This window comes from Coregonus clupeaformis, chromosome 10 (genome assembly GCF_020615455.1).
Source record: "Coregonus clupeaformis isolate EN_2021a chromosome 10, ASM2061545v1, whole genome shotgun sequence".
In the NCBI taxonomy this organism is placed as follows: domain Eukaryota; kingdom Metazoa; phylum Chordata; class Actinopteri; order Salmoniformes; family Salmonidae; genus Coregonus; species Coregonus clupeaformis.
In genome coordinates this window covers 22,039,865-22,059,037 of record NC_059201.1, presented here as the reverse complement: position 1 = coordinate 22,059,037, position 19,173 = coordinate 22,039,865, and the positions used below count along the sequence as shown (strand labels likewise).

The 19,173-nt window shown below is 41.0% G+C and overlaps 2 protein-coding genes across 2 annotated transcripts; one reads left to right on the top strand and one right to left on the bottom strand.

Moving 5' to 3' along the window:
* The first annotated feature begins 490 nt into the window (after positions 1 to 490).
* Positions 491 to 5,079, top strand: LOC121575352 (mucin-3B). The gene is made up of 7 exons (XM_041888381.2): positions 491 to 617; positions 852 to 916; positions 1,058 to 1,260; positions 1,430 to 1,595; positions 1,789 to 1,956; positions 2,090 to 2,160; positions 2,262 to 5,079. The coding sequence occupies exons 1-7, from the start codon at positions 540 to 542 to the stop codon at positions 2,360 to 2,362; spliced, it is 852 nt and encodes a 283-aa protein (XP_041744315.1). The 5' UTR covers positions 491 to 539; the 3' UTR covers positions 2,363 to 5,079.
* A 2,904-nt stretch (positions 5,080 to 7,983) lies between these two features.
* Positions 7,984 to 18,041, bottom strand: LOC121575351 (ERBB receptor feedback inhibitor 1). The gene is made up of 4 exons (XM_041888379.2): positions 17,821 to 18,041; positions 12,589 to 12,789; positions 11,815 to 11,897; positions 7,984 to 11,164 (listed from the first exon to the last, which is right to left on the bottom strand). Exons 2-4 carry the CDS (start codon positions 12,714 to 12,716, stop codon positions 9,999 to 10,001), a joined length of 1,377 nt encoding a protein of 458 aa, XP_041744313.1. The 5' UTR covers positions 12,717 to 12,789; positions 17,821 to 18,041; the 3' UTR covers positions 7,984 to 9,998.
* Positions 18,042 to 19,173: the final 1,132 nt, after the last annotated feature.

The window sequence follows — 19,173 nt, the reverse complement described above, 5'->3', positions numbered from 1 at the left end:
AACTTAGGGCTCAATTCAATCCGTACTGCCGAAGTTCAGCACTATAGCGAGCTTGAAATGTAAAAGTAATTTCCGATTTACATTTACTTTGCCTTGCTACCCATCCACATCACTCCGGCCAACTGACGTTTCTTCTCCAAGATGACGTTATCAACTTTGATACTCTGACTAGTTAGATTTGTTAGATTAATTTGTTTTGTACGTCCCTCATTTTGAAGTCACACAAATTACTTCTAGGATGGCAGTTTCAGACTGAATGTATGTAGCGATCGATAGAGCAGCGGAACTCAATTCAGGGGGAGTTGTCAGGCAAGCATTTACCATGAATGCAGACTTTGCAAAAGCGGGACGGAACATTGTCTTTCAATTTTAATCGCCCTATAACGCTGAACTTGGCGATACGGATTGAATCAAGCCCTTATTCACAGCCCTGAATTTACTAATAACAAAATAGGATTATTTGTATTTACATAGGCTTGCATTTCTTTGCAGATGTGAGGGCAGTACCAACCAGAAAGGCAAATGTCTCTTTGAGGATTATGAGGGAATTTGAGCCTGAGTATGAAAATATGAACTCCACCAAGTCACAAATATTAATCAAAACTTTGATTAAGGAGGTATGCCATATGTTTTTTAATGTTGTGTGATTTTGTAAAAACATTATTCATAAATGCATAATGGTACAGTAATATATTTGAACAATTTAATACTAATGCAATAAGGTATAATTTGTTACTGAATAAAGAAGTAGTTACAATAACACATAGGCCTAAAATGGCTACCTGATATACCATTTTGACAGGATCAAAGTGAAATATATAAAATTTATCTTTTTTCTTTCTGTTTTTCAGCTTAGTGCTCTCTGCAGGAGAGCAGATCCACACAATTTTAAAGATGTAAAAGTCATTAATCTAAAGTAGGTTATTATATTTTCAAAACTCGAACATCTAAAAAAGCTTAATTTCACAAAAACTAATAAAATACACTTAAATACTGCAAATCAAATTCCTATTATATGAATCAACTCTTGAAATGTGTTTTATGTCTATTCTTCTAGACCTGGAAGTATTGTTGCAGAGAGCATAGCGGAATACACCTATCCCAACAATGCATCCCAAATGTATTTCCTTAACAATGAACTGGAACCCACACTTAGGAATATCTTGAACAACACAGATAACCTAATGAACATCAGTCAAGCCTTTGAAAATGTGGGAATCCAGGTTACCAACATTACCTTCCAACCGACGGAAATACGGAGTGAGTAATGTGTGGCAATTAAAAACATATATCGTGCATAATGTTTTTTTGTATTTGTGCATTATATATACTTTTATTTTGTTTGAAATTGCTTGTAAAATCAAACTTTTATTGAATTTCTTAGTAGAGATATGAGGGTAATTTTGATGGGGAATTGTTTTCTAATCAGATATCACAGATTTGAGGCCATTTGTGACCTGTCGTCTGAGTTTTGCAAACTACACAGAAGAGCTCTCTGATGGCAGCTGGAAATGTGTAGGGCCTTGTAAACAGTACCCAGACTACTGTCATAGACACGGAGAATGCTTTAATGTTCAAAGTGGACCTATTTGTCAGTAAGACCCTATTTGTTTTCAGAATTTATTCAATCTGATATGTACTGTATGTAGTGCTGGGATTTTGGTACATGTTCAGTTGTGTTACACAACGTTACAAAGTAATTTCAGTTAATTAAAGGTAACCAAATTAAATGTTGAAACATAAATGGTGAAGCGGTATGCATCATAACCCCCTCACTGTTTTACACAGGTGCTATGAGTCTTCCCTGGAGCAGTATCATGGACCCCAGTGTGAGCTCTTCCGCAGGGGAAGAGGTTTCTATGCTGCACTCTTTGGTGCACTGGGGGCAGGCATCCTCCTCATACTTGTTCTCATCGTGGTTATCGTGGTCCTGCGAAGGAACCATGGGGAACTTTGGTGGGTATCATAACACAATACAGGCATATTCTTGTATGCCATGCAAATGATTGATTGATTTGAAGTAAATGATGCACAATCTGTGTAAAAATTATGTTCCTATGGTTTAAACAATGTTGTTTTTATAACTCAGGAACAGTGACAAGCCACCTGCCAGAAGACTGATGTTTCTCAATGAGGACTTTTTTGACTTCACACAAAGAGGTATGCTCATCTATGCCTCTATGTCCCAATGACTGACAACCAGAATATTATACTTTCTATAATATATTCCCAACACTAATTTGTTGTCATTTTGATTTTAGACCTTGGTCCATACCATGGCAGTTCACCAGTCTACACAAACACTGATTTAGCTGACAAAGGCAGCCCAGGAGTATTCAGGCCACATCTTGACACAACATAAAATGTGAGTACATTAACAGATGTTATACTGTAAGTTCTGTTGTTTCATGTCTTTTATATTTGTCAGATCTTACAATCTTTGCTATTAATTATAAATGACATGTAGTAATAAGAGTGGCAGTGAATTTAAAATATAGTATCTACACTAACAGACACACCTCTCTATATGCTACAATAACAAGTATTTACATGTCATTACTTTTCACAGTCTATTAAGAGCACCAGCTGTTTATGATTCTCTATTTTAATGAATACTAATGTTTACATTTTAATTGGTATGATTTCCCAAAATGTTCTCAGGTGAAGACACAACGGCCAACAATAATAGATTTTCTTCAAAATAACACTGAATAAAGTATTCGAGCTGCCTAAAATGTTTGCTCAGTTACCATAAATAATCATTATTTTATAATATGCATAATCATTGTGAATCAAATTGTTTTTGTACTGCAGCTATTTTAGTGGAATTCAGAAGCATAAGGCTTCACACTACTGTCATTTTAGGACTTGATAGATAAATAGAATGAGATCTTGATTAACAATTTCCTGGCATTAAAGACTACCCTGTATGATTGTTAAATGTGTATGTTACATCTGTTGACTAAGTGCAAAATGTAACTTCTGGGCTTTGGGTTCACATATATTTTTAAATAAACGGTGAGAGGATCATCTGCATCCTTTTCTTCCATTCTTCACATCTTTAAATGGAATGTAATATTTTCATATTTATCTAATATCATGTGGCAATTACAACCTATGTGCGCTAGGGGGAGCACACATCCTTTTTTCTAATGACAACTGCATGTGCTTTCAGAAAGTTAGGTAAGAGCATGAGGAATACAATAACAGTATGACAAAGAACACAAATAAAAACAGTTTCTCTTTGAACATGTTCGCAATAATGTCATGCAACAGGTTCAGTTCACATCATGCAATGTTCAGTAGCATGACATTTTGCATTATTGCCAATGTTCAAAGAGCTGTTGCTTTAATTCACTCTGGGCATTACTGCTGATAGCCAACAGAGTATTGAAGTAGAGGGACAGGTAGCATTTTGTGCCATCTGTGCCAGCACTGCCAATGTGATGCATTCTCTGGGCTCCTATACTGTATCCAATCTGAGGCATCATTCAAGCTTTTGAATCCTGTTTATTCCTTTGATCATGTTGTTTCAGTTTTGTACAGACATAGATAAAAGCCTATGCTTCAAACATTAAGATTTTTGTATCTAAAACACTACAACATTCGATGGATTCTTTTAAAATCAATTATGTTTTATTTGACCCCTCCCTCTCATCGATAGAAAACAGCCATATGTTGTCTCTACCACAGACTATATCCAGACATTTCTGATCTTGCTGCAGACTTGTGTTGGAGGACATCTAGACATTGCAAGCACACTGCAATATTTGTCACAGACATCTGCAGGCGAAACAGCAAAGGTTATATAATAATTAAGAGGCAATACCCATAATGAGGATAATAATAGCAGCCATAAAAAGTGGGAGATTGTTCCATTGGGTAAATCTCACACTTTGTCAGCCTTGAGGTGAAACATGGTTAAAAAAAAATGAACAGTGAAATGTGCACCCCCTGTGTGCATGTTCCTGTCATGTTTCTGTTTGTGTGATGTGTCTTGTGGTTAATGTAAGCACGCAAGTTTTTCTTGCATGAATTCACAAATGCGTCGCATAGACCAGATTCATTATTGCTCTGTTTGTTTGGTCTTGATTTTGTGTAGTTGCTCTTTACTGTCCCCATTTGGGACCACCATTTAAATAGATAGCCCTTGTCACAGTCTGTTGCCATGGCCACCGTCCATGCTGTCACCTAGCAGCTCACCTGAGCGAGAGCCAGGTGAAAGAGCTGGCAGGTGGCCTAGATCACACTGCTGCCTTTTGTTCCTCTCAGATGACACAGCACAATCACTGTCAATAGACCAGAATACTAAATGCTAACAGCAAAAATGAATGGTAATTTATGAGCTGCCCTTTCCAGAGACAATAAGGAATGTAGTGTATATAAGAATAATGTTGAGCAGGTGACCACACCCTATATTGGATTTGGCTAATGATTTCAGTCCTGCTCTGTGTGCATAGCTGTCCTATAGTATAACTGAGTGACTGCACTGACAAATATTTTCAAATAAGAAGATAACTTTTCCAGTCATCATTCAAGCTATGGACACAGTTAAACAGGACAACATGAAGCAGTGAAGAACCAGCTTACCTGGCCTCTTTGAGTTGCTCAACAAGTAGCCAGGGGGGAGAGTCATGCTTACAACCAGGAAGGGGAACGTAATGTATACCTGTCTGTCTGAATAAGTCACTCTGCTGTGTGTTTGGACTGCAGCCAGCTGTAATGAGGCGCTGCATGAGGGTGTGTGGGGGGGGGGGTGATAAAACAGGCCAAACAGCTGAATCAGAGTTCATCTCACACCATTCAACACATGCAACAAACACAGAATACAGAACAAAGGCAGATTTATAAATACAGTTGAAGTCGGAAGTTTACATACACTTAGGTTGGAGTCATTAAAACTCGTTTTTCAACCACTCCACAAATTTCTTGTTAACAAACTATAGTTTTGGCATGTCGGTTAGGACATCTACCTTTTTAGTAATTTCTAGTAATTTTTCCAAGAATTGTTTACAGACAGATTATTTCACTTATAATTCACTGTATCACAATTCCAGTGGGTCAGAAGCTTACATACACTAAGTTGACCGTGCCTTTAAACAGCTTGGAAAATTCCAGAAAGTGATGTCATGGCTTTAGAAGCTTCTGATAAGCTAATTGTCATCATTTGAGTCAATTGGAGGTGTACCTGTGGATGTATTTCAAGGCCTACCTTCAAACTCAGTGCCTCTTTGCTTGACATCATGGGGAAATCAAAAGAAATCAGCCAAGACCTCAGAAAAAGAATTGTAGACCTCCACAAGTCTGGTTCATCCTTGGGAGCAATTTCCAAACGCCTGAAGGTACCACTTTCATCTGTACAAACAATAGTACGCAAGTATAAACACCATGGGACCACGTAGCTGTCAAACCGCTCAGAAAGGAGATGCGTTCTGTCTCCTAGAGATGAACGTACTTTGGTGCGAAAAATGCAAATCAATCCCAGAACAACAGCAAAGGACCTTGTGAAGATGCTGGAGGAAACTGGTACAAAAGTATCTACAGTGGGGAAAAAAAGTATTTAGTCAGCCACCAATTGTGCAAGTTCTCCCACTTAAAAAGATGAGAGAGGCCTGTAATTTTCATCATAAAAAAATCCAGAAAATCACATTCTAAGATTTTTAATGAATTTATTTGCAAATTATGGTGGAAAATAAGTATTTGGTCAATAACAAAAGTTTCTCAATACTTTGTTATATACCCTTTGTTGGCAATGACACAGGTCAAACGTTTTCTGTAAGTCTTCACAAGGTTTTCACACACTGTTGCTGGTATTTTGGCCCATTCCTCCATGCAGATCTCCTCTAGAGCAGTGATGTTTTGGGGCTGTCGCTGGGCAACACAGACTTTCAACTCCCTCCAAAGATTTTCTATGGGGTTGAGATCTGGAGACTGGCTAGGCCACTCCAGGACCTTGAAATGCTTCTTACGAAGCCACTCCTTCGTTGCCCAGGCGGTGTGTTTGGGATCATTGTCATGCTGAAAGACCCAGCCACATTTCATCTTCAATACCCTTGCTGATGGAAGGAGGTTTTCACTCAAAATCTCACGATACATGGCCCCATTCATGCTTTCCTTTACACGGATCAGTCGTCCTGGTCCCTTTGCAGAAAAAAAGCCCCAAAGCATGATGTTTCCACCCCCATGCTTCACAGTAGGTATGGTGTTCTTTGGATGCAACTCAGCATTCTTTGTCCTCCAAACACGACGAGTTGAGTTTTTACCAAAAAGTTCTATTTTGGTTTCATCTGACCATATGACATTCTCCCAATCCTCTTCTGGATCATCCAAATGCACTCTAGCAAACTTCAGACGGGCCTGGACATGTACTGGCTTAAGCAGGGGGACACGTCTGGCACTGCAGGATTTGAGTCCCTGGCGCGTAGTGTGTTACTGATGGTAGGTTTTGTTACTTTGGTCCCAGCTCTCTGCAGGTCATTCACTAGGTCCCCCCGTGTGGTTCTGGGATTTTTGCTCACCGTTCTTGTGATCATTTTGACCCCACGGGGTGAGATCTTGCGTGGAGCCCCAGATCGAGGGAGATTATCAGTGGTCTTGTATGTCTTCCATTTCCTAATAATTGCTCCCACAGTTGATTTCTTCAAACCAAGCTGCTTACCTATTGCAGATTCAGTCTTCCCAGCCTGGTGCAGGTCTACAATTTTGTTTCTGGTGTCCTTTGACAGCTCTTTGGTCTTGGCCATAGTGGAGTTTGGAGTGTGACTGTTTGAGGTTGTGGACAGGTGTCTTTTATACTGATAACAAGTTCAAACAGGTGCCATTAATACAGGTAACGAGTGGAGGACAGAGGAGCCTCTTAAAGAAGAAGTTACAGGTCTGTGAGAGCCAGAAATCTTGCTTGTTTGTAGGTGACCAAATACTTATTTTCCACCATAATTTGCAAATAAATTCATTAAAAATCAATCTACAATGTGATTTTCTGGAGAAAAAAAAAATTCTCAATTTGTCTGTCATAGTTACCTATGATGAAAATTACAGGCCTCTCTCATCTTTTTAAGTGGGAGAACTTTAACAATTAGTGGCTGACTAAATACTTTTTTCCCCCACTGTATATCCATAGTAAAACGAGTCCTATATCGACATAACCTGAAAGGCCGCTCAGCAAGGAAGAAGCCACTGCTCCAAAACCGCCATAAAAAAGCCAGACTACGGTTTGCACATGGGGACAAAGATCGTACTTTTTGGAGAAATGTCCTCTGGTCTGATGAAACAAAAATATAACTGTTTGGCCATAATGACCATCGTTATGTTTGGAGGAAAAAGGGGGATGCTTGCAAGCCGAAGAACACCATCCCAACCGTGAAGCACGGGGGTGGCAGGAGGGACTGGTGCACTTCACAAAATAGATGGCAAAATTATGTGGATATATTGAAGCAACATCTCAAGACATCAGTCAGGAAGTTAAAGCTTGGTCGCAAATGGGTCTTCCAAATGGACAATGACCCCAAGCATGCTTCCAAAGTTGTGGCAAAATAGCTTAAGGACAACAAAGTCAAGGTATTGGAGCGGCCATCACAAAGCCCTGACCTCAATCCTATAGAAAACTTGTGGGCAGAACTGAAAAAGCGTGTGTGAGCAAGGAGGCCTACAAACCTGACTCAGTTACACAAGCTCTGTCAGGAGGAGTGGGCCAAAATTCACCCAACTTATTGTGGGAAGCTTGTGGAAGGCTCCGAAACGTTTGACCCAAGTTAAACAATTTAAAGGCAATGCTACCAAATACTAATTGAGTGTATGTAAACGTCTGACCCACTGGGAATGTGATGAAAGAAATAAAAGCTGAAATAAATCATTCTCTCTACTATTATTCTGACATTTCACATTCTTAAAATAAAGTGGTGATCCTAACTGACCTAAGACAGGGATTTTTTACTAGGATTAAATGTCAGGAATTGTAAAAAACTGAGTTTAAATGTATTTGGCTAAGGTGTATGTAAACTTCCGACTTTAAGTCATTTTATTTTTCCCTTTAAAAAAGACTGATACATTGATCAAATATTCATAATGACAAGTGTAATTATGTTAAATAAACACAGCATACTATTCTTTACTCCCAGAGCATTTGTTTCACCACAGCAGATAATGGCAACTATTCTCGATGAACTAGTCTTCATTTGATTTCATTGTTTCCGATAAGACATGGGAATAGGTTAAGATTAAATAACATATCAGTGACAATGTAAACAATTTATTATACATTAAATATAAAAACGACATGGCCTCTACTAGGTTTGTTTTCCCTTTGCCGTTGAGTGGGAAAATATACTTAAGTGACAATTTGACTGTAGAGCTAATCTGATATCCAATTTGACCACCATGTTTTATATCCAGGGTTACTTCGATGCACTTGCTACATTTACTATGTCATCATTATGGTTCTTGAATAATCTATTACAATAAAATCCATATCGTTTCCTGGCCGCCAGCAGCCTCTGGACCACACCCACTGCAATCATGTCAGGCAGGAATGCATTAGCAGAACAGGAAAGTCTGTTTCAGGTAGGTAAGCCCCACGCAGTCAAGCGTAATTCGTCTATGTTATCAGGTGAGCCCAATGTCTCTGGGATCCACAATCACTTGTTGTAGTTGAAATAATGTCAAATTAAAAGGTCTGACCATTCTGTTTATAATTCTGAAATAAGGTAAATGGACTCAGTGAAGTAGTGGTTTGGATTTTCATACACTTCATATTTTCACTGAGGGCTTTTGAGAAATATTTGGCAATGTTTCGGTATTAATTTAGATGTTTCAATTATAATTATTTTAGGATTACGGTCCACAAGGTTTTGGGGTATGTATTAATTTGTATTCTCATGGGAGGTAGTATTGAAGGCAGTTAGTTCCAGACAATGACTCACAGCTTGACCAAGTACTGAGCTGCCCAAACAGTTTGATACAATTCAGTAAGAAAATCATACATTCACATATGTTCAACAGGCACATTTTTGTGCAGCACAAAATGACCTGGACACTGAAAGAAAGTAGTATAAGGGTTAGGGAGGATACACTTTGCGACCGTGTACTTGGAAGCAGTGCTGAAAACAGGCAGAGAACAGTAACAAATATTGTTAACCTAATTTTCTACAATATGGTAGAAAAGTCACACAAACTCAGCAGGGAAAACACGAACACAGTTGCACCACGCGCACACGCCTAACACAAAGTACAAACTGCACTAGACATTCCACTGGAGATATGCATACCAATATTCCACTCCCCCCACTGGTACAGAGTGTACGTCCAGTGAGGGAAACACATAAATACACTTCCATCCATAAACATAGTGGCCTGAGTAAGACTGAAATATCAACAAGGCAGGAAACATATGTGCATTCCTATATTCATGCTTATATATAATATGAGTTAGTGGGGATGTGGGTGGAGAATCCTTCATAAAGTGTTTAAATACATTGGCCTCTTCTTTAGACATCATATATGCAATACGAGATAATGATTGCTTTACTGACCCTTTGTCCCCAAGTTCTGAGACACATAAGCAATATCAAAAACACAACATACACCTCACAAAACATCCTATACCTGTGACACACACACACACACACCACTGAGAACTTGAGGCACAAGTCCAGCTTATACGCTAAAACTGCACCACTGTATCAGCAAAACATTTACATATACTCAATGTACAAAAATAATACATCATATAAAAAAGAAATCTCTAAATTGTTAAATATTACCCACACACTCAATAGTTAGAGAGACAACATTTAGATCATGCATCTTTGTTGTGGTTGCAGTTCCTAAAGTCCCAGTAACTGTAAATGGTATGTCAAATACCCTATGTTTTTAGAATACCGAGGTAAAAACTACCAACGTCGTCAGTGTTAAAGCAGCAGTAAGTGTTTGAAGGCTTCAGTATCCCCAGTGGTTGATTGCTCGTGTCCACTGGAGTCCTTCCCTAAATTGTCTCCTCCAGGTCAAACTATATCCACCTGTACCTTCCTCTTAGTCTGACAATCCCACTCTGGGTCTGAAGCCCCTCTACTGCGACCTGCCGGGCAGTCCATATCACGGAGGAACTTCTCCGGGTAAGGTTTGTCCAGGTTGGTAGGCCGCTGTGGGAGCAGGAAGTAGTGTGTGGTGCTGGCCTTCCTGCCGTTCTCCATGACAGGCAGGATGCAGGGAGACCCCTCGCTGTTTTGCCTCTGTAAGCCCCGGCTCACATACTTAGGGTCTGGGGCAAAGCTCTGTGTGGGGGGCATAACACCGTTAAGGTACGAGGGGAGGCTCTTGGGGCTGGGGGTACGGGAGCTGCCTTGAGACAACAAAGGGTCCCTGGGGGGCACCTTGGGGGGCTTGTTCTCGTCACTATATGCCCCCGAGGACACCTCGGCTGACCAGCGGCGGTAGTCGGCAGTCTTGATGGGCCGTGGGGGGATGGGCACGCGGGGGGGCACCTCTGGTTTGTCCATGCCCTGAGTGTGGCGGTGGTGACAGGACAGGCGCAGCGATGTGGGCTTGTTGAAGGAGCCAGCAGGACCGGAGTGAGAGCGCCGCAGCTTCCGCTGTGCTCGGTCCTGCTGTCTGGGACACACTGGCTGCTGCTCTGCCTGCTCCCGCACCTCCTGCTCCAACCTCTGTTGCTGTTCCTGCTGCTCGTGCTGTTGCCGCTGTTGTTCCTGTACCCGCTGCTGCTCCTGTAGTCGCTGCTGCTCCTTCTGTTCCTGTTGTCTCTGCTGCCCCGCAGGTCCCTCAAAGTAGGCATAGTTAATCTGCCCACAGCCCCTGAAGCTCCTGCGGCTGGGGGCTCCGTAGCGAAAGGCAGAGGGTTTGGGGTGACACTGCTCAGGCACCAAGCAGTGTCTGTCATCTGAACTGGTGAAGAATTCCACCTCATTGTCCATGGCTTGGTCAGGGGAAAGGTCTGCCCGCCCAGGGAGAGGAGGCAGGGGTTTGGCCCCCCGGCTAGGTGTGTGGGGGGGACTACAGTGTTCGTACACAGACAACCTCTGGAAGGAAGGGACCACCTGGTCATCCTCAGCAGGGCTAGGGGTGGAGGGCTCAGTGCTGGATGACAAGGACAGATGTGTGGGACGGGACTTCTTTGGGGGTAACCACTGTGCACCAGGGCTATGTTTCTGTCCTGCAGAGGTTAGAAAACCAATTAAATCTAAATATCGGCATTTGGTAACTACCAGAGAAAGTTAGAACCATAGTGCACCACTAATTAACTTTAGCCAGGCTCCTAGCAGGGTCTCGAAGTTAAAAGGTTCCTGGAAGTGTGGAGGTCAACAGAGAGACACCTTAATTACTTGAAAGCACAAAGCACCTCTCCTCTCATGGTTTTGTTCAAATCAAATCAACGTTTATTAATCACATGCATACGGTACAGTGAAATGCTTGCTTGCTAACGCTCCTCAACAATGCAGTACAATAACAACATCAGTCAAGAATCAAATGCCAAATACAAAAGTAAAAAAATAACAAGTAGTAATAAAAAGTTAGTATGAGAAGTATGTACATAATAGAATATACAGTATGATTGATTGGTTGGTTAAACATTCCCCAGGATATATTTAGAGCAGGTCCTGGGCAGCCAGCATTCTGGCTCTCTATTCTTACAGAAACAGGAAAACCTCCCAGTAAACATCAACCAGTTGGCTCAGAGACATAGTATTAAATCCCTCCTTGTAAGGCTGGGTATAAGGCAGAGGGTAAAAGGAAGGAGTGTGGGTGTAAGTGGTGAGTGGTACCATAGAAATAGAATCTACAGTGGCTGGGTCCAGTACTTACTCTCAGAATTGAGCGATGGTGGCACCTGCTGCGGAAATCGAAAGTTGTATTCCGTGGGTGCTGGATCCATACTGAAGTACAAGCTGTAAAATGGCATGATGCACATTGTTGAGTAATTGTCCGAGATACTGTACATGTAGTTATAGCAATTCCAACCATCTCTGCCGGAATACCCTTAGTAAAATATAGATGTGGTAAAGGGGTTAATGGAACGCAGACCGTTCCATTGACCAGATTGGTGCACATTCAACAAATCTGATCGAACAAATTTGAAAATAGTCAAATCCGTCATGATTTATGTATTGTAAACAAGCCCACAATGTGGTTACATAAGTCCGATTTTTATATATTTGCCTGTTTCGCAGCATAACATTTAGAAGTTGTCCTTTTTCAGGTTTAGAAGAAGTGAATGCTAAATGCTAACTCCTGTTTGTAAAACTGGTTAGCATAGCTAGCATACAGAAATCAGTGGTGCTAGTCAAAGTGGTTTTTAAGGGTAATGCAGTTGATTGGTGACGATGACATAAACATGTGTTGGGGTTGACATCCATACAAGCATTATACTCCAATTCTTACCTCAACATAGTATTTCACACTATTTTATAAACAATAGCCTAAATGTAGATTTGGGATCTTTCCCCAACGACCCTTTCCCCCCCACACGTTTCCATGGCAATTCCAATGTTTTGGTTGAGTTCAATTGACCTCTTTACGGCATCTATTAACTAATAAAACATGTTCTTCTTGAAACTGAGGACACACGTGTGGACTTACTTGTCCAGCTCATGGCGGTGGCTCCATGAGGGCTTGGCTCCAGCCATGCTGAGACAGTGACTGGCCCGCAGGAAGGGGCTGTCTGCAGGTAAACAGATCTCCTGGGCAGTCAGGCCCGCTGTGCACATGCTCCAGGCACAAATCGGGTCGCATCAAAGCCAGGAAACGCTCGGCTCGCCCGGATGGCTGCTACTGATGGACCTGTAACACAGACAAGAGGCAGGAACATGAGTGAAAGTGAAGGGGGTCCATCAGCTCTTTATTTTGTTCATTGACACATTTCCACCAACATGAGACGCAATCCTCTGATGACGAGTATCCTCTGCTGCTGTATTTTGCATTTAATATCAGAACATCTCTAGTTAAAAGCTTTCTCCAAGTATCCGAAAAAAGGAAATCCAGTTTTAAAGCAAAATAAATTGCTGTTGTATAGCTCATCTCATGCTATTGTTCACATATTTCCATGAGGCTGATAGAACGTTTTGCCATTTAAAGCTAATTCCCTGCAATTCTACACATTTTGCCATAATATGCTATCTAGGGGCCCCCTAACCTCATGGCTGATTTTTTTAAACCAAACCAATAGCCCTGACAGTGTCTTTCTACAACAGCAGAGTGTTGATTGAGTCCCAGCAGACCGGTAGCTCTTACTGCAAAATATATATTTTAAAGAGGACTGTTCCTGTCACCAGGGATATGCCTGGTGTTGCAAGCACTCCCCATGTCAGATGACCTGGATGTTCGAGTCATGTGAAATGTGTGTCAGGGCGGAGTAAACAATGCAAGCAAGGTTCAGAGGGAGGAAATCAATTCATATCTGCGGAACAAAGTGTAAACAAATAACACCAGCACATTATTAACTAATGTTCCAATGTATTCAGTCTTCAGGAGAACGTTCATCCCAGGTCAGACTAATAATGGCCAGTAACTGTCATGCCTTCACGACACCTTGATGTTTTATGTCTGTGTAGTGGGCAGTAATATTTGATATGTAGGATATTATACATTGTATATACCTCACACGTGACTTGTAATAAGATTAAGCAATTTTCCTATTAAAATGTTTATCTGACCCCATTAAGGTAATTAGCAATTGCAAGTGACTATGGTTGAGTTACAGTAATAGGCAATGAATGTCTGAGAATGGAATTCTAAATACAAGTGTATTTACATTGCAAAATGAATGGATTCACATACAAGCCATAAAGCTTAAGTTATAAACCATTAACAAACATTATAAGGCATTATACCACAGCATTGTTGAATACTCGTTTCTGATTGGTTAGAAGGGCATTCTAGAATGGACATTAAAACCAGATAACGGGACAGCTGGGAAAGATATCGGGACACCATGCAATCATGACGCAATAAGCGCCTACACATGCAGACTGTACTTGCTACAAAGTTACAGAAAGCTAAACCAACAACACAAACTGAAATTGGATACATTGTAAACGCAGGTCCAACGAGGAGAAAACGTAGCTAGCTAGCTAGTATTGATTTGTTTTTGTAGAGACATTTTTGAAGCATCTGGTGACCTAATGTGGTAAACATGAATTTCTCTGGTCCCTACTGTTGCAGTCATGACGCAAGTGGTGCTATGCTGTCAAATACTCCCACGTTTCTAGTTTGACCAGCGGTTTCAGCAACTGATATTTTTTAATTTGCTTGTCATATTGGTAGGTTTGCTAGCAACAAACTATTTAGCTAGCTTCTAGCCTAGTGTTTGATATGCAATGTGATCTCCTCATAATGAACAGTGTCGAGTGACCTGACGAGAAGGCAAACTTTTCTAGCTATGCCAGGCAAACTCTGGCATTATCTGCTCATTGTTATGGATGTATCCGAATGAATGTCAATAGAAAACAGCTACTTTGCTGTTATTCTGGCTGCAGAGGTCGTGACTGTGTTAGCCGTAGCTAGCTAGCAAGCAAGGGATAAGAACATTGCCAGCGAGCATGGCAACGGAACATAAAGAACGAATGACTGGGTCGCGTCCATAAATATCACACTAAATCAAATGAACGACTGGCAACCAAAAGATGATAAAGTATGAATTTGCTTATATAAATGAAAATGTTTTATTTCTACCGGTAAATGTGTGCTTATAGTATTGTTTTCTTTGGCAACTGTGGTATAAGCGGGATAAACAGCTTAAACAAACGCAACGGAATAAACTTTGCAGTTATTCTGGCCGCAGAGGTTGTGACTGTGCAGCCGTAGCTAGTTGATTAGCTAGCAGCAAGCTAGGAATAAGCACGTTGCCACTGAGCATGGCAACGGAACATAAAGAACAACGACTTGGTCGGGTCCATAAATATCGAACGAACGACTGCAACCAAAAGATGAGAAAGTATGAATTTGCTTATAAAAATATAAACAAAACAAAAGTATTTATACTGGTAAACGTGTGCTTTAATATTGTTTTCTTTGGCAACGGTGGTATAAGGGGGATAAACGAGGCTCCGTCTCATCCCGCTGCGTTGTCCATTATTTCCAAGGTAATGTATAGAACATTGGCGTTTATCTCTTACTTATTCTAAGCATGGTTAGAGAGGGAGCATGGTCAGAGAGAGAGAGAGAGAAAGAAAGAAACCATGGCTTGTGCCATGGTCCATAGCTCATGAGAGAGGAAGAGATAAAGAGTGTAGGTATCTCACCACAGCAAGTCAGGAACATAAGAGGAAGAACAATTAATCTAATACCCTTTTATAAGCATCGGAGTTGTTTGGATTCAAAATCTGAGTTGTTGACCAATAGTATTACTGTAAAGTTAACCTCCAATCAGATATCAGACCTACATGATGTAATCACAACAGAACCTCTGCTTCTCAGAGGTGTGACAATGGGGGTTGGCAAGATCAACACAGAGAATGCTGAATTCCTGAGAAGACAATAAAACCTGCATAGTGTTGATAAGAGTCACCACGGGGGCTGGGCTGCCCTACATATGGCCCATAAACGTATTCTGGTGACATGACCTTTAATTAGGAACCTGTGGCCAGAAAAAGACGGGAATGAGTGCATCACACAACAGCCGCTGACTTCCTTTGGGTAGAGTGGCAACATGTAGGCTAGACCTAACCTGGGGGTCTAATGGTCATCTCTACTCAACTGATGGAGACCATAACTTCACAGAAGTCTTTGCCATTTACAGCTGATCATGTGGAGGAATAGTTCTGGTTTGTATGAACAACAAATTCATGGCCAGAACAATATGCATCTATCGTCAACCATCCATCATCAAGAAGTGAAAACACATTGATGGTCTTTTAAGACTCCAGCAGTTCTAGAGAATGGACAGATTGATGTGCTGCCCAGACAGCTGGTCATTCAGAAAGAAAGCTCTGGAACAACAGCATGCCCAGGACGTCAGCTCAGGCCAAATTGCCCAACATGGCATCCCTCCCATCCCTTGCCCAGGGCCCTGGATTCAGTTCGGAGGGGATGGTAAGCAACTTGATCCTTGATAATGAACCCTGAGAGGCTCCCACTTCCTCTGGCAACAGGTGCAAAAACAGTTCATCCTGGCAGTGGTAACCATAGTTTACATTGAGTGTATTTAGAGGCATAAAATAAATAGAGCCCGCACACTAATAAGCTTCACCATGTACCTTTATTCACAAACAAATATTTAGATCCTGCAAGGATCTTCGTCAGGTCACTTCAACGTTGTTTGTTTGTGAATAAAGGTACGTGGTGGAGCTTACGATTGTGCGGGCTCCATTTCTTTTATACCTACTTTTTTCGGCCCTGCACTTAAGGATGTGCGTTTGATCACAGTTGAGTAGTGTATTTAGAGGCAACACCAGGTTTAAACAAATGGGGTAGTCATGGAGAAATAATGAATGGGAACATTGCAGTCAAATTATTTCAAAGAGCCGAGGATATTTTGTTGTGTGGGAAGACAAGAGGTTTGGTAAACACACTTGTGGTGATGATCACCATCTGACCATCTCTATTTGACATCCATAGCCTACTATCAAAATATTAAGACACAGGCCTAGTAGAGCTAAGCACAGTCACTCCAAGCCAAGAGGTATGGTTTTACACACCATGTATGCTACACACCAACATGAGCACTTTGTGCACATCTGATAATTACACATTTTCCTACAGTGCACTACTTTTGGCCAGAGCCCTATATGGTGACATTTCAGACGTAACCTTACTATAGACCATGACATTAGGCACAGAAAAACATAGAAGGAAGAGGTTCACACCCCACTTATGACATCCCTGCAGCGGTTTCTGAGCAACCATACCCGCTCTACCTGTGCTGCAAGCAAACAGTGTACGCACCCCCTTGCTTTACAGGATTGATTGCTAGAGCAAGAAGGTGGCTCACTCCATAATATACGTTTTTTTCCAATCTCAAGTAACTGATGAAATAAGGATCCATCATTTCTTGATATCATCAGTACGGCTGGAGATTGCCAGCGACCTCACGATACAATATTATCATGATACTTAGTTGCCGATACGATATGTATAGCGATTCTATAGGTTTCGCGATTCTGTATGAATGCTATTCCATACTGTGATTTTATTGCGATTCGATGTTCCAAACATATAGCTCACTATATGTCTGCTGCAGAGGGACATGAGCGAGCCATGAGAAAACGAGTTTTGATCACTCACGGAAATAAAAGTGCTGAAAACATATTGGCTTACCATTTTAAAAGAAGATGGAGAGCAAGCTATAGAAGCAATAAATACTGGAGTTTTGGTGCAGGTACAGCTGACTAGTGCAAAAAGAATAGTAATATCGTCAAAATGAATACCGATATGTAACTATCAATTTTTCACCCCAAATCAATAGTTATATATCAGTATTTTATTTACATTTACATGCGTCCTACACTTTTAATTCCAGTATGTGACAGTGATTTGGTCTCTATAAACAACCAAATCGCTGTCACATACTGGAATTAAAAGTATAGGCGTAATTTTAGCTATACAAGGAGAACAAGTTGTTCCAACTTTGAGTAGCTTATTGTTTAACATATTGTATAGTATTGTATTAGTATGAAAAGGCATAACAGTATAATAAATATATTATAACGCTGGGATACAATGTCAATGTATGATACAATGTACCGGCTGAGAAATAAGAGATTGCATCAATCACTGCTGCCGTCATCAACACACACACACACACACACACACACACACACACACACACACAAAGAAATACACGTCACGGTAATCCAATATGTTTTTAGAGCTCACCTTACAACCTCGCAGTTTTCCCTCAGCTGTTACTTAGAAACGTTTAGAATCCTCTTTTGGCGACAGTTCTAGCTCCAGTGTTTTGCTGTAGACGTTAGTGTAGCCCAATTTACAAGCTTCAGTCTGCTATGGTACTGAGCAGAAAACGACAGCGCATTTGGCACTGTAACTATTCTTTCTGTTCTGGGAGACTTCTCAATAAATACTATTGTTGTGAGTGATGTTCTTTTAAGCTCCACAACGCTACAAGAATATACTCTGACTCCGCCTTTCACTCAACTCTTAAAGACATAGCTTTCCATTTAGCGGCTTGCACACACGACACATGCACAGTTGACTTTGATGAAGATTTTATGGTTTCACTTTACATTAATAATGTATAGGCCTACCTAAAATGATTTATGGGGCTATATGTGTTTTACAGGCTACACTAAGAATGGCACATTTACAGATATTTTATGTAATTAACAGTTGGTACACATTGGATGAAATTGTGTGATTGCTTTATTGTACAGTGCCCTGTACAATAAAGTACAGGGACCTCCAAGTCAGTGCCACTGCATTTTTTCATTGTTCCCCTCTAGTCAGGGACTGAATTAGACCTGGAACACCAGGTGTGTGCGATTCATTATCAGGTAGAACAGAAAAACAGCAGGCTCCAGACCTCCTAGGGTAAGAGTTGAATATCCCTGCCCGCTACACTATCATCTGACATAACAAAAGTCAGTTTTATCTACAGTCCTTGAGTGTTGCACATTGTATTGTGTTGCAGTATTTTAGGTTTTACAGATTATGCTGGGAGTAAGTGTTTAGAGTGCTTATCAATAACAAATAAACACAGCACAAATTGTGGCCTTTGGAGTCCATAGTCTTACACTCTTGTATTAGTTGGATTGGAGAGAGGGGAATACATATTGTACAGTAAGTTGTCTAAATTGCATTTTGCATTACAGCATAAAGATAAGGTAATTTTTGTTAGAAACTCAGGTAGGGATTTACTGAGCTGTTCTGGGCTCATGGCCTTGTGTGGCGCCACAGTGGCTGATCCCTGGCAGTCCCTGGGCAGACAGAGGTTGTTTGAGGACCCAGACTGAAACTTAACCTGTCTGAACACAACTGCATAGTACAGAGAATACAACACACACGTACACATACCTCTGTCAGTCTTACTCTGGATGTACCATTGACTCTATCAGCACTCTGTTTGTAGCTGTGCTTCATCGTTTCCAGCTAGACTCAGTGGAACAACGACAAAATGAATGTAAAACGCTCCCACACAAAGCTGAGGGGAGATTTTGGTAATAGGGGTGGAATTGACATGGGGTGTGGGGGGTCCATGGGTGGCTTTTGACA

Coding starts and splice junctions, on each gene's coding strand:
- LOC121575351 (XM_041888379.2), bottom strand. CDS start 12,716: ATGTGCACAGCGGGCCTGACTGCCCAGGAGATCTGTTTACCTGCAGAC. Junction 11,898..12,588: donor CACCGCCATGAGCTGGACAA/GTAAGTCCACAC, acceptor GCCATTTTACAG/CTTGTACTTCAGTATGGATC. Junction 11,165..11,814: donor ACCATCGCTCAATTCTGAGA/GTAAGTACTGGA, acceptor TAACCTCTGCAG/GACAGAAACATAGCCCTGGT.
- LOC121575352 (XM_041888381.2), top strand. CDS start 540: ATGAGGGAATTTGAGCCTGAGTATGAAAATATGAACTCCACCAAGTCA. Junction 618..851: donor TCAAAACTTTGATTAAGGAG/GTATGCCATATG, acceptor TCTGTTTTTCAG/CTTAGTGCTCTCTGCAGGAG. Junction 917..1,057: donor GTAAAAGTCATTAATCTAAA/GTAGGTTATTAT, acceptor CTATTCTTCTAG/ACCTGGAAGTATTGTTGCAG.